Source organism: Rana temporaria, chromosome 4 (genome assembly GCF_905171775.1).
Source record: "Rana temporaria chromosome 4, aRanTem1.1, whole genome shotgun sequence".
NCBI lineage: Eukaryota > Metazoa > Chordata > Amphibia > Anura > Ranidae > Rana > Rana temporaria.
In genome coordinates, this window is record NC_053492.1 from 210,571,004 (window position 1) to 210,586,847 (window position 15,844).

General features: G+C 40.3%; 1 protein-coding gene across 1 annotated transcript in view; it reads right to left on the minus strand.

Annotated features, from left to right (window-relative positions):
* CSMD1 (CUB and Sushi multiple domains 1) overlaps positions 1–15,844 on the minus strand; it is an 833,985-nt gene that overhangs the window by 186,458 nt on the left and 631,683 nt on the right. Inside the window, exons 46-48 of the mRNA XM_040349812.1 lie at positions 10,041–10,235; positions 7,373–7,546; positions 1,486–1,659 (exon numbers count right to left, since the gene is read on the minus strand). Coding sequence (XP_040205746.1) covers positions 1,486–1,659; positions 7,373–7,546; positions 10,041–10,235 — 543 coding nt within the window. The remainder of the gene's footprint in view (positions 1–1,485; positions 1,660–7,372; positions 7,547–10,040; positions 10,236–15,844) is intronic.

The following is a 15,844-nucleotide window of genomic DNA, read 5'->3' on the forward strand; positions in this document are numbered from 1 at the left end:
AGCGGGGCGCTTTTAACCCCCGCTAGCGGGCGAAGAAAGGGTTAATAGCGCCAGAAAAGCGCTGCTGCCAAAGTGCTTCGCAGGCTTTTCAGCAGCGATGCCCATTCATTTCAAAAGGCAGGGGTTGTGGAGATGTGGTGTATACACCGCTTCTCCACCCTCCCAAAGATGCTGCTTGCAGGACTTTTTCTAAGTCCTGCCCCAGTATGAAAGCACTCGGGCTCTCACACTGGGGCTGCAGGGGAGGCATTTTTCAAGCGCTATTTTTAGCCCAAAAGCATCTAAAAGATGCTCCCATGGGAAAGGGGTCTTACTCTGAAGATTGAGAAAGATGATTTAATTGTGTTTTGTAAATGCTGTATAAAAGCATGTCCACTTTAGGAAAAGTACTCCAGCTACAGAGGTTGTCTATTTGTTGGACTGAACAGTTTTTTTATATAAATACTTAACCAAAAATAAACCAGTAGAACAACTCTGAAATAACAGCAGTGCTGACGTGCAGGCAAATGCAGCTCATGAGCCTGTGAAGACCACAAAAATCTTAGGTCCAGGCTGTCGGGGTTAATGTCAGACAGACTTTTTCCATCGGATATTCCGATTGTGTGTAGCCCCATCTGATTTTTTTCATCGGAAATTCTGATGAATTCCATCAGAGTTTAGATATAGAACACGTTCTATTTTTCTCTGATGGAATTCCATCAGAATTCTGATGTGATTTGGCCGGGCAAAAGCCCTATCGTGTGTACACGGCATTAGGATCTTAAGTCCAGACTATCCACAAGGCCCTAACTTTGCCAACTTCAAGGATAAGCCATAATCCTTTCCTTCACTATGCCCCAGCCCTGTCATTTAACTCAGAATGCCAGAACTTCAATCGGCACAAAGGCTTTGACATCTACCGAAGCCTGAACACCTCTTCCAGCTCTGCAACCTCTAGCAAAGTCCTCAGCGTTTGACACTTTTGGGAGTACTGAATACCTGTGTCCTCCACCATGTGCTGCAGTTTCTCCAACCAGCTCTTATGTCAATATTAAATCCTGTAATGTCATAGAAAGGAACTGCAGTGTGCTGTGGGAGATGCAGGCAATAATTGTCAAATTCTAAAAACTTTACCAGAGATTGCAGCCCTGAAAAACATAGGTGTTTAAACCAGACAGTAGAGTATTTACATAGTTACATAGTTACATAGTTACATAGTTAGTCAGGTTGAAAAAAGACACAAGTCCATCCAGTTCAACCACAAAAAACAAAATAAAAAAACACAGTAAAATCCTATACACCCAACTCCATACCCACAGTTTTCTACTGCAGGGAGAGCTGCTTTTGATTTTTGGGGAGGCAAAAAGTTGTTTTAATCGTGCCTTTGGTCAGGGCACCATGTATAATTTTGTCCTTGGATCCAAAAGAGCTTCACAGGAGCTCCACATTAATGTTTTGACCAAGGTCAGATTCACTTTAATGTAATGTTGTAAATTTTGTACTCACAAACACAGACTGGTGTTTGCCCTGACCACTTGTGATCTTGAAGGCATATACGGACAGATGTGCCCACTAGACGAAATCCTGGATTACACTGATAGACTATTGTGTCTCGATAACTGAATCCATCACCACTTATATGCCCATTTACAATAGGATCAGGAGAACCGCAATGTCCAGCTGTTAAGAAAGAAAGCACAACATGTTAATAAAGTAAATGACATGTAGTATATTTTAAGATTAAACAAATATATTATTTAAAGCTAAAATTAATTAACAGAAATATATATATATATATATATATATATATATATATATATATATATATATATATATATATATATATATATATATATATATATATATATACACAGTCGGATGGACATTATACTAACACAATTTCTTCTATAGTCTTAGCTTTCTTTTTTTTAAAGTAGGTACAGGGTGTCTAAACATAACTGTGTAGTCTAAAAGTTAAACCCAGCTCTCAGTAAGAGAATGGATCTGCTATACCCTTTTCTGTCTAATACAAATCTGCATGAGCACACTTATGCTGAGGGTCATGGTTGTTACTAAACTATGCATAGAGCATATGGGTTTAAGTGCAGGAAACAGCATTTTCACTGATAGAAAAAAATCATTTTAAAGTGTTTCTGAATAAACATTTGTCACAAAAGGGCTTTAACCCTTTTACTTAAATGTTGTGTCTGAACAGAACTGCTGGCACAGTAATCGCTCCACCCCTTGAATTTTCGCAGACTTTAAATTTGCACTTACTGTATATATATATATATATATATATATATATATATATATATATATATATATATATATATATATATATATATATATAATATTTTGATATTGTTATTCTGTGCAAAGTAGATTTGATGGTCAGGAACATGAATAGGAGGTTTGGATTTGTGATGTACAAAATACATGTATTACTGTATGTGTAACTGAACAGCAAAAACACTACACACATATATATTTTTATTTTTGATTAAGAAAATATATAAAAAAGGCAATTTAATTTTCTTTTTAAAATTGTTATTGTTATGGAAAATAATGCATATCAGTTTCCAATATTAAAAAAAACTGAAGGCATACATGCAAGTATATGGCTCAACCAAATGCCAGATTAAGGACACATTAACTATACAACGTATAGAACAAAGAGGAGGCACAAGCATATCAAGTCAAAAGAGAGAACCAATATTGAAACAATTTAAAAATATCCAGAACCTAGGTTTACAATGATGAAACCTTGAAACATTGCATTCCTGTGTTTTAAGGTGAGAGGAGATAAAGAGAAATTAAAAAAAAAAAAGGCGAAGAAAGGAGAGAGAAGGGCAGAAAAAAGAAAGGTAGAACAAAATATGTAAAGGAGGTCAACTTCTCCAGATGAGCCCTAGTGATGAATCAGGATCAAGCATGATGCCAACCAAGGTGGAAGCCATTCGAAAAATTTCAGTTCTAAATTTCTGCACAACCGGGCACACCCACCAGATGTGGGAATGAGTACCCTCTTGATCACCCACATGAAAACACAATGAGGAGTAACCAGGTACAAATGTGCTGATCCTTGTTAGGACCAAATACCAGAGCATGAGAACTTTATAGTTTGTCTTAAGTGCTAGAATGTTCTGAGAGCAGGATTTAGTGGTCACGATATATGATACCAGAGGCATGTGGGTCAGAGAACAATCTGAAGATAATGGAAGAATTACCAGGGCGGGATAGTAACCTGCTCTCATAGTGAAGCAAGTGATTTTAGGTCCTTATCTATCACAATGTCGCATATACCAGTCAAACCTGAGGATTGGCAGAAAAATAAAAGAAGCAGGATTAGAATAGGCTGGGTAAAATGCTGCGCAATTCACAAAAGAGAGGAGTGGGCTGTGAGGGGACACGAGTTTGAATGTGTCACAATGTTTATACCATAGTGCGAGAGAATGATGTGTAAGTGGGTTAGCAATAGGCCCACGGTCAGAGCGAGACATCCATAGCACATTGGTGACTGACAAGGGATAGAGATCAATCGCCTCAAGATCGACCCATAGCAGAATTTCAGATGTAGCATGATATAGCCTGATCTGGTTTAGTTGAGCAGCATGATAATACCTAAGGAAATTGAGGATCCCCAAGCTTCCTTGCTCTGGGCTTAACAGTACTCCACACATATTGATGTACATGACTTTACAGGGCCCAAAAAAGTGAGAAGGGATTGAGATTGAGAGGAACAAAACTTAACTGTCGCAATGTGGGCCCAACCAGGAGATGCAAAGTGGTTTCCAAGAGGCCAGTTAAGAGGACAGGTGAGACAGCATCGGGAGATAGTTTGCCTGGTAGAGGTGAGAGGGACAATTTTTTAATTAGATTCCCAAATATGGCATTGAGGATGTGGACCACTGAAACTAAAATGTTTCCTGGAGATAAGTGAGTTCCTCTAGGGGCAGGGACACATTGAGAACTAAAGCAAAGTTATTCAGCAGTTTAGGTAGGTTTGGAAGAGTTATATGTGGGGAGGTGATAAATAGTAAAGCGTCATCTGCAATTTCCAGGATTTTATTGTCTTGATTAGTTCAGACCAAGAGTGCAAGGGGTTCCATTGCAAGGGCAAAAAGCAACAGGGATAGCGGGGAACCCTGTCTAGTACCAAGCATGATAGGGAATAATTCTGATCGAAAAGCCTGAATATTTAACATATGCTTGTGGGCAGTTGCACAGAGAAGCAATCCATCTCAGACAATTGTAGGACCATGAGAAAGCTTTTCTAATATCGCGTGAAAGGAGATGAAGGGGTATATTTTGGGTTCTGGCTAAATGCTGAAGTGAAAATACTGGTCTAATGTTATCACAGGATTGGCACCTTGGCATAAAACCTATTTGATCCCTTTGAACCAAACTTATGGATGAAGGGCTAGTATTTTGGCTAGTATTTTGATGTCTAGGTTAAGCAAAGAGATGAGTCTATAATTAGACCATACTGTATTATCAGTGTTAGGCTTTGGTATCATGGATATTATAGCTGTCAATCTGTCCTGGCCAAAAGAGGGCTGTTTGAACAGGGCATTAAAAGCATTAGACAGTAGGGGGGCTAATGTGGCAGCAAAACCTTGTCAACTGAGACAGGATGCTCCATAGACTCGCAGATAGCACTGTACATTTTTGTCATGGGTGGATCTTGAAAAAAAGAGCTAGTCTGGTTTGAGAAAAAATTTGACTTAGCTTCAAATAAGTGTGATAGCCTTTAAGAAATTCAGACAGCACCTTAATAGGGTTGCTTGTGTGGAAGTCCTTATCCAATTAGTGTCTAATCGGTTTGCGGACCTGGTCTGGTTGACAAAGACAAAGAGCCAGGAAAGTATCCGACTTATAAGCTTTGATGTAAATATTGTGGCTGGACCTATTAATAGCCTCATTAGGTGCTTCAGCTAATAGCAGATCCAGCACAGTTTTGGTTTTATCTAGACGGATAATATTTGATTCAGTGGGAGATGATTGAAATTGCAAAAATAGCTGATGGTATTCCGTTTCTAAATGCTGCAGTTTTTTTTTTATCTTGGTTAAGATGGGAAGAGACAGATATACAGGTGCCTCAGACTACTGGTTTGTGAGCTTCCCAATGGTGGATTGAGGAGATGTCCGGGTAGCATTGTGCAGGAGATATTCCTTGAGAGAATGTTGTATATCAAAGCAATAAGTCTTGGTGCGTATGGTTCATGCATCACGTCCAATCTTTGGATTGGGGAATCAAAGAAGAGATAGTAATGATTAGGGATGAGCTTCGAGTCGAACTCATGTTCGCCTGTTTGGCGAACAATGAACAATTTGGGGTGTTTGTGGCAATTCGGAAAAAAATTAAGTGGGGTTCCCCCCAAATATCCATTCCAGACCCATTATCCGAGCACGTAACCTGTCCGGCCGCAGAAAAGAAGGGGGGACGAGAGTGCGCCCCCCTCCTGAACCGTACCAGGCCACATGCCCTCAACATGGGGAGGATGTCCCCATGTTGATGGGGACAAGGGCCTCATCCCCACAACCCTGGCCAGTGGTTGTTGGGGTCTGCGGGCAAGGGGCTTATCAGAATTTGGAAGACCCCTTTAACAAAGGGGACCCCCAGATCCTGCCCCCCCTATGTGAATTGGTAATGGGGTACAATGTACCTAAACCATTTCACGAAGGAAGTGTAAAGAATTGTAAAAAAACACACACACCGTGGAAAAAGTCCTTTATTAAAAAGAAAAAAAATCCATCGGTGGTAATTCACTCTCGATCCCCGCTCCAACGTTGTCGGTATCCAGCGACGGGTGATCTCCTCTCTGCCGGGGTCCAGTGATGAGAAGATCTCTTCATCCAGGTCCGGGATCCAGAGCGCAGCATCGCCGGCCGCCTGTCTCCAACGGAGACAGCCCGGCGAATGACGCGGCTGGAGCTAGTGACAGTTCTTTTATAGGTAAGATGGGGCCACCTGTCACGTGACCCCGTCCCCCTCTGACGCACCGTCTGCTGCGGCATGCGCCGTCCGTGGAAATCTCCCAGGGTGCATTGCTCCTAATACGCCGCAAGGACGTATTGGTTTTGGCGTGAACGTAAATTACGTCCAGCCCCATTCACGGACGAGTTACGCAAACAACGTAACATTTTCAAATTTCGTTGCGAGAACGACGGCCATACTTAACATTGGTACGCTGCACTTACGCCACCATATAGCAGGGGTAACTTTACGCCGGGAAAAGCCTAACGTAAACGGCGTATCTGTACTGCATCGGCTGGGCGTACATTCGTGAATTCGCCTATCTAGCTGATTTACATATTTTGACGCGTTAAATCAGCGTACACGCCCCTAGCGGCCAGTGTAAAAATGCAGTTACGATCCGACGGCGTAAGAGACTTACGCCGGTCGGATCTAATAGAAATCTATGCGTAACTGATTCTAAGAATCAGGCGCATAGGTACGACCGGCCAGACTCAGAGATACGACGGCATATCTGGAGATACGCCATCGTATCTCTTTTGAGAACCTGGCCCTTACTGTATATAGCGCTGTCAATTTACACAGCTCTTTACATATACATTGTACATTCACATCGGTACCTACCCTCAAGGAGCTTATAATCTAAGGTCCCTAACTGACATTCATATACTAGGGCCAGTTTTTAGACAGAAGCCAATTGACCTACCAGCATGATTTTGAGTGTGTGTCAGTTGTTTGAATTATCCCTGCTTCTAAGGTAGGAAAGCTGTTCACAAATACATTCACAAAGCTCTTGAATAATGCCATAAATAAAGGTTTTATACATGCCAGTATTTATTTAATATATATGTATTTGTTATAAGTAATGGTCTAGTTATTAATGGTCTAAATGGATTTCTAGTTTTGTATGTCTAGTTTTGCAATTATATAATTTGTATTGCCTTACATATAATTCCAAGTTTTATTTATCAGTTGCTTTATTTTCTTTTGACAATTGACCTAAAACAGAAAGTGATTGAAATAAAAAGGGCCTTGCTGTCCATAGCAATCAGATTCTTCTGATCACAAAGCAGAATATCAGTTAGCACAAACAACATGGCCCAGCCACCAAAAATGTGCCTTGTGTATCTTAGATGGAATATCCAGTATCTATTCTTATTCTTCTTAAGTAATAAAAAAAGATGAAAATATTAATTTTAAAACAATAAATAATGTTCTCATTTAATGCAATGATCTTGATGGCTTGACTCACCAGCAGACTTGCCTTGCCAGAATCATTTTCAAATTCTGTCTCCTTTCATTATAAAATAGTGACATTTCTTCAAAAACTGTTACTCTGTCATAGTGTTGAAGTGACTTTGATTTATTATTATTTATTTATTATCAATTTTAAAAAATGAAGACTTTATTTACCTAGGCATTGGGTTTCAGTCCCGCTCCACAAACCATTAGCCAGGCACTCTCTTACATGGGACCCAACGAGTGTGTATCCAGAATTACACGTAAATATTGTTGTTGCACCATAAACATTCAAAGTTCCAATCCTGTTACCATTTGGTGGAATAGGTAAATCCCCACATGAGATAACTGTAGATATATATGAAAAAAAAAAGTATTTATACTATGAACAACATTCAAAAGGCTCAACAGGATAAGGACAACCAGCAACCAAAACCAGCAATATAAACAGTATTCCAGAAAAAAACTTTGAATTAGTTAGAACACATTAAAGGTTATATAAAAGGGTTAAATATAATGTTTGAATATATCAATTTAATGTATTTTATTCATAATTAACAATGTAAAGTTTTTACTCCACATATAAATGTCTCCTATTAAACACCTTATTTCTCTCTACAGATTAGAGATGATGTTGTCTTCAAAATGTGCATGGCTTTTCTATTGAACAATCCAGTATACACGGCATTCACTGAAGTGCGATGCATAGATATATAGGGCCAGATTCAGAAAGAATGGCGTAACTTTCGGCGGGCGTAGCGCATCTCATATACGCTACGCCGCCATAACTTAGAGAGGCAAGTACCGTATTCAGAAAGAACTTGCACCCTAAGTTACGGCAGCGTAGCATAAATGGGCCGGTGTAAGCCAGCCTAACTCAAATTATCAAGGCAGTGGGCGTGTTGTATTACAATGAGCCGTGACCCCATGTAAATGAGGGGCCGAACGAACGGCGCATGCGCCGTCCGTGGACGTATCCCAGTGCGCATGCTCAAAATCACGTCGGCTAGAATGCCCAAGATACGTCAAACACTGCCTACGATGTAAACGTAACTTACGCACAGCCCTATTCACGTACGACTTGCGTAAACAACGTAAATTTCGACGGTCTTTCCGACGTCCATACCTTAACATGACTTACCCCTGCTTTATGAGGGGTAAAGTTACGCCGGTCGTACACCTTAGGTAAACAGCGTATTTTAATACGTCGGGCGCAAGTACGTTCGTGAATCGGCGTATCTAGGTCATTTGCATATTTATAATGGGAACGCTGAATGCCTCCAACGTAACTATGCGCCCACGATACGCCGGCATAGGCAAGTTACGTCGGACGGCTGAAGCCATGTTTTTGGACGTATCTCGCTTTGTGAATCGGCGCAAAGATGCGACGGCGCACATTTGAAATTACGGCGGCGTATCTGGAGATACCCCAACGTAAATGCTTTCTGAATCTGGCCCATTATGTTTAATTGTAAAAATAGGTCTTTTGAAGAAATAATAAAAATATGAATTAGCAGATTATAGGCATAAAAAAAAAAAAAAAAAAAAGTGTTCAAAGGCAAGTTTCATTTTGTCCCACAGAATGTTTGTTGTTTTATAGAACACTATGCATGCATTCAATGAATGCAATGCTTAACATATTTGTTTATATTTTTTTTTCTTGCATACACACATCATTTAAGCTGAACGAAGCAAAACATTCAGCATTACTAAAGCTAATTTAACATAACAAGTGGTCAGTGTCAACTGCTTAAAAAAAAAGAAAAAGAAAATGTTGTATGCAGTACCGTATTTATCAGCGTATATCGCGCACTATTTTCCCCTTAAAATAAGGGGAAAATCATGGGTGCGCGATATACGCTGATAGCCGCTTCCCGCGCTCAGTTTGAAATCCTGCGCCGACAAATACCGAGTGCAGTACACTCGGGTACATTCGGCCAGGCTCGGCTTCGCTCGTGCTCACGCATAAACGTCACAGAGCGTGAGCGCGAGCTAAGCCGAGCCTTGCCGAATGTACCCGAGTGTACTGCACTCGGTATATGTCGGCGGAGGCATTCGAACTGAGCGCGGGAAGCGGGGACTCGACGTGAGGCGCGCGCTGGAGAAGCCGGGAGCACACCATTGAGGCCGGAGACGGACGCCGGACCGGACGATGGACGCTGGGAAGACACCAAAACTGTAAGTAATAAAATCATATAACTTTTTTTTTTACAGGAATTTCGGGGGCAACATTAGGGGTGCGCGGTATACGCGGGAGCGCTTTATACCGCGATAAATACGGTACTTCATATTTAGCTAATTATTCACAGTAAATATTCACAGAATATTCATAGTAAACTGAATGAATCCTCAAAAAAGGTTTACAAATCTATTGTTTACATATATTAGTATCTACACAGGGCTCATACGGTTATGGTTTAATTCTGCTAAATTCTTTAAATTTACAATGCACCATTACCATCTGGCAGACAGGAATGTTTATCCCATTCAAAAAATCTGTTGTAACATCAGGATAAGCAATGCATGGCATATTTATGTACCATAATATATATTTTCATGTTAGTTTCCCTTTTTATTTATTCCAAAAGCACTCTTGAAAGCACAATTCAAGATGAATATCTTTTGATAAGGATACAAACGTTTTAATGAACATGTGTAAAAGTGTGTAAGGAGCTTAAAATGACACATAAATGCTAAAGTTTTATTACCTGAATATCTTAGGGTACCCTACTGTTGGTCATTTGGAAATATTGCAAATAATATACGCTCAATAATAATGATAATACAGTGGATAGAATTAATTTAAATTAAGGACTTGAATTTATACGCATTTGATTTATACCTATACAACTTGGTTTGGTATTGCCTCCACTCCACGTTTCATTAGCTCTACATTGTAGAAGTCTCAATCCACTAAGATAATAACCAGGACTGCAACTCAGCAAGACTTGAGATCCATATTCATTTAATGAACCTGAAACCAGCCGCCAGATGACATGTTCCAAGAGCTGGGAGTCCAGATTTGGGCACATAATAGCTGCAGCAAAAGCACAGTAAGTGAGCATTAATATTCTGCTCAAAATGTTTTATGACACAAACAAATTCATAGGCAGACAGTGGTATAATGTGTAAAATATTATACAGAATCAGAGCTGTACTCTTTTACCTAATTTCACAATTCATTTATTTAAACTGTAAGAACACAAAATAAGTAACATTTGTAGTCTTGAGAATCACAAATAGAAAGGTTAAAAAAAGAGGCTTGATTAAGACAATTAAAAAGCAATTTTAAGATAGTGGTCAAAATGGCCTGATGCTGTACCTAAAGGTTTACATTTTTGTCAGTCCCGAGCATATATTCTACACACACTAGAACAATGCAATATTACAGCATAAAGTATTAATACATCATCTCTTCCATTTGGAATGCAAAACATATATTTTTTTTTAAAGCAGACATACACTCTAATGCCGCGTACACACGATCGGTTCGTCTGATGAAAACGGTCTGATGGACCGTTTTCATCAGACGAACCGATCGTGTGTGGGCCCCATCGTTTTTTTTATCCATCAGTGAAAAAACTAGGAACTTGTTTTAAAATTATCTGATGGTTAAAAAACCGATAGAAAAAAACGATTGTTTGTGGGCACGTCCATCGGTTAAAAATCCACACATGCTCAGAATCAAGTCGACGCATGCTTGGAAGCATTGAACTTCATTTTTCTTAGCACGTCGTTGTGTTTTACGTCACCGTGTTCTGACACGATCGTTTTTTTAACTGATGGTGTGTAGGCAAGACTGATGAAAGTCAGCTTCATCGGATATCTGATGAAAAAATCCATCAGACCGTTTTTATCGGATGAACCGATCGTGTGTACAGGGCATTAGACTTTCTTCACACCTTGCACTGTGTTGCGCTACCGCATGCAAACCAACTTGGGTAGCATTAAAGCAGTCCATTTATTTTGAATCAGCTGGCAGTGCACCTAAAACAGGACCTGACTGTGGGTTGGCAACACAGAGTGTTACCGTGCATTTCATTGTGCTACAAAGCAGGTCCTTTGCTTTAGTGTATAGAGGTAGCAGTCATAAAAATTGGCACCACAATACACTGAGGCCCCGTACACACGACCGAGTTTCTCGGCAGAATTCAGCCAGAAACTCGGTTCAGAGCTGAATTCTGCCGAGAAACCCGGCAATGTGTACACTTTCAGCCGAGGAAGCCGACGAGGACCTCGGCGAGGAAATAGAGAACATGTTCTCTATTTCCTCGTTGTTCAATGGGAAATTTCAGCTCGCCGAGGTCCTCGGCGGCTTCACAAGGAACTCGACGGACAAAACTATGTGTTTTGCCCGTCGAGTTCCTCGGTCGTGTGTACGCGGCCTGACACTTGCATGCTGTGTTATTTCACGTTTGTTAGGCATAAATGCAAGGTATAGAAGTCATGTTTTCTTTGGAAGAAGGCATTAAGAGCAACACAGCCTTCACCATAACTTGACAGGGTATTTGGTCTTGTAATTCCTTATACTGTACTCCACAGAGACCATGAAGATGACTGACAAAACTAAACTTGCAGGCAAGTTGAAATTACATTAAAATTACATTACTCTGCATCTTAACAGCATCTACTGTGCATTTTTGCTGGGGTTGCATTGTTTCCTTCATCGGACTCGATCCTTAGCATTATGAGAATTACTAGGGATTTACACTGAATGATGCAAGGACATTCTTAAAGAGAAAGTGCTAACATGCTAGGAACATTGGGAATGTTTTTTTTCCCACAGAACAGGCTTTGCACATATACAGTATCTCACAAAAGTGAGTATTATTTTATTATATCTTTTCATGTGACAACACTGAAGAAATGACACTTTGCTACAATGTAAAGTAGTGAGTGTACAGCTTGTATAACAGTGCAAATTAACTGAAACCCTCAAAATAACTCAACACACAGCCATTAATGTCTAAACCGCTGGCAACAAAAGTGAGTACACCCCTAAGTGAGAAAATGTTGGGCAGGACCTAATTTTTCCTTTTATATGTGAAGAGAGTGAACCATTCCCTTGAACTCACTGCTTAGTTGGTGGAAAGTCTGTCAATTAAGAGACTGGGAGAATAAGATTTGTCTTTTGTATACAAATACAGTCACTGTTCCCCAGAAGATGTCATATGTGATGATGAAACATGTCGGGTCACGTGCTGACATCATCACGCCCCCCCCCCCAATCCCAGAAGTGCAGGTGTTTTACTTGTTTGCCGGCAAACTAATATTTCTAACCAAGGTTGTCTTTTTATTTGTGAAATAGGGAGCTTGGGAATTTAGGAGGACTCCCCATCTCCAGTGAGAACCTAGAACCGTAGGAGGACCCCTCCATCTATACCACCCCATAGAGGGTTACTACCAGGGCTTTTTCAGCTGGAACTTGGTGGAGTTCAGTTCCACCACCTCTGGCTCAGGCCCTTTGCTCCCTGATAACCACTTTTACTTGTAAACATTGAAGTCCGGCTTCTGCGTTTACAAGGGACAGTTTGTCTCTCAATAGCTCCCACAGATATGATCTCCTGGGTGGACAAGGACGATGTAGGTGCAGAGCAGATCCCAACTTCCCCATTGGATCATCCCCCTAAAAGTGAGAGAGGAGCCACCTAAAGTGTGTGGGGAGGTACTAGAGGCAACATGATGTTTCAGTTTAATACAGCAACACAAGTAAGAAATGTGGAAAATGTGGCGCTTTTAAGGAGGGAGGGAAAACACAAGGGCAGTGGAAGGAGCATGCATGCCGAGGTCAGAGCTGAAGAGGGGTGAAAGTGAGATGTGGATGGGGGTGCAAAGGTAAGCAGCTGTTGAAGAAGGCTGAACTCTGCACTCTGCATGTAGTGCACCCCCGAACTTTGCACTGTGTGTAGTGCACCTCTGAACTATGCACACTGTATGCAATGCACTCTAGAACTCTGCACTGCAGCACACCCTGGAACTCTGCTCTCTGTGTTTAGTGCACCCCCGAACTTTGTACTGTGTGTAGTGCACCCCTGAACTCTGCACACTGTATGCAATGCACTCCAGAACTCTGCACTGTAGCACACCCTGGAACTCTGCACTCTGTGTTTAGTGCACCCCTGAGCTCTGCACTGTGTATGTAGCACACCCATAAACTCTGTGTGTAACACCCCCCTCCCCGAACTCTACACTCTGTACGTAATGCACTCCTGGTATTTAATGCCCCTTCAAGACCCACTATTTGATGCAGTTTGTAGGGTGTGTGTGTGGAGGGAAGGTTGGTTTTGGGGGTGTTGTGGTTGAGTTCCTGCACCTATTTTCGGAGAACAAAAATGCCCTGGTTGCTACCAAGCCTGTTTGTCCTCTTTAGCGATAGATGGTCCACATTATCTGGTAAGCGTCCCCGTTATCAAGGTGATGGGTGCCATAGAAGAATTCTTCACTTAATCATCTAGTGCTGGAATATTTTATGAAGTGACTTTTGAGGAACATTTCATTGTTTATATTCACATGGACTTTTGGACTGTTTTATATTCACACAGATTTATTTATTTTTTATTATTTTTTCCTTATCGCTTTTTATTTATCACTTATAACAGTGATTTTTCTTAATTTGTCACAATATTAAATTTGTATTCACATATTGCATTGATTAGCACAGCAATTTGAATATTTAAATACAGTCACTGCCTTTTAAAATTACATTGCAGGACAGCTGCAGTAATTATAAGTCCATCGGATTGTTCTGGGCCTACTATTCATCTATGAATGTTTTTACTGGCTTTACATAAATCTTTGCATATCACAAAAAATACCCCCTTTACATCTTTGTTACAGAGCTGTCTGCACCATCTTTTTATGTTTATCAAAGCTCCACACATTTTTTTGCTGTCTGTATGAACCTAGAGATCCAGGTTCTATGATATTTTATCAGTGCATACCTCAAATAATATTTTCTCTTTTTTTCTGAAGCTGCATATTTGATCCAGCATTTTCTGTCGTGTTACTTAGCTCTGTCTGATGATCCAAAATGGTTGCACATGCCGATACAGCTGGGTGCTCTGCTATATTATTATTATTATTATTATTATTATTAATATACACGATTTATAAAGCGCCAACAGTTTGCACAGCGATTTACAATGTAGAGGGGGGGCAGCAATACAGTTCAATACAGAAGGGACAGGAGGGACATGCTCGTGGAGCTTACATTCTAAAGGGAGGGGGGAGGTGGTACAAAAGGTAATATCTGTGGGAGATAATTTGATGGGAGTGGAGTTTAAATCAATAATTTAAAAAAAATGTATGAAAGTTAGCCCTATTTATAATAAATAAAATAATGCGAAAGATGATGTTACATCGAGTAAATAGATACCTAACATGCCACGCCTTAAAATTGCGTCTGCATGTGGAATAGTGGCAAACTACAGTGCCTAAAATTCTCCATGATTAAGCACTAATTTATAGTGCGAAACACGTCAGCTGTTTTACTTCCGTGTAGTGTGCTGTGACTTGTAGTGCATTTTCCTTTTTTAAATAAAGACAACCATCAAGGTTTTTTGGAGTGCGGCTGTCCATATTTTCTTTTTTCTATTTGTTGCCTTGTGCATTGCCAGCACCCTTGATTTCCTGAGACCATACTGATCATCCTAACACAATCCACCTGGAGCTTTATTTCTTTATACTTTATTTCTTTCTAAAATTCTCCACGACTTATAGTGGGACTGTGATAGGGTTATTGACAATCTGTGCTGCTTTTACTTTCTGAAGAAACGGCCAGATTACTGTTCCTATGTACACACAGAACTCTGTGTGTGATTGGACACAGCCCATCAGCAGGTTTCAGCCAAAATCATTGGCTGAAATTTGCTGTCAAACTTGTGCTGAGTCCAATCATGCGCACTCCAAACCCAGAAGAAGGCTGGCAGTATATTTACTGTGAGTGGTCTGCAGGTGATTAAATATAAAATACTATGGATCTGTGTTTTCACTTAATTTATTTTTTCTATTATCTTTACATTTTCACTTCACCCCAGTAGTGCACTGCTGGAGTCCCCAATAAGCATGGATCTCCACACATGGGTAAAAACTGTACTCCTCTTCCCACTTTGTAAAAAGCATCCTATTGCCTGAGACACCTGTCTCCAAGCTTACAGTATATGTTGCAAGGTGGAGAGTAGCATCAAACTCTAAACTTTAATGCCTTGTACACACAACCGGTTTTAACAATGAGAAAACTGCATTTTTTTATGTTGGTCGTGAAAACCAGTCATGTGTATGCTCCCTAGCCGTTTTCTCGATGAAAAAACTACCCGAAAAAAAAATTGAAACCAGCTCTCTTTTTTCTCGTTGTTTTTCCTGGCAGTCTTTTTCTCGTCATGAAGAACGGTTGTGTTTATGCTTTTCCGAGGGTAAAAAAAACGTGCATGCTCAGAATCAATTATGAAATGGGAGCGCTCGTTCTGGTAAAACTAGCATTTGGAATGGAGATATCACATTCGTCACGCTGTAATGGACTGAAAAGCAAGTAAACTTAAATGAGTGAATCATCTCTCACCAAACTTTTACTAATGCCACGTACACACGATCATTTTTCGGCTTGTAAAAAACAAAGTTTTTAAAAATGTAATTTAAAACTATCGTGTG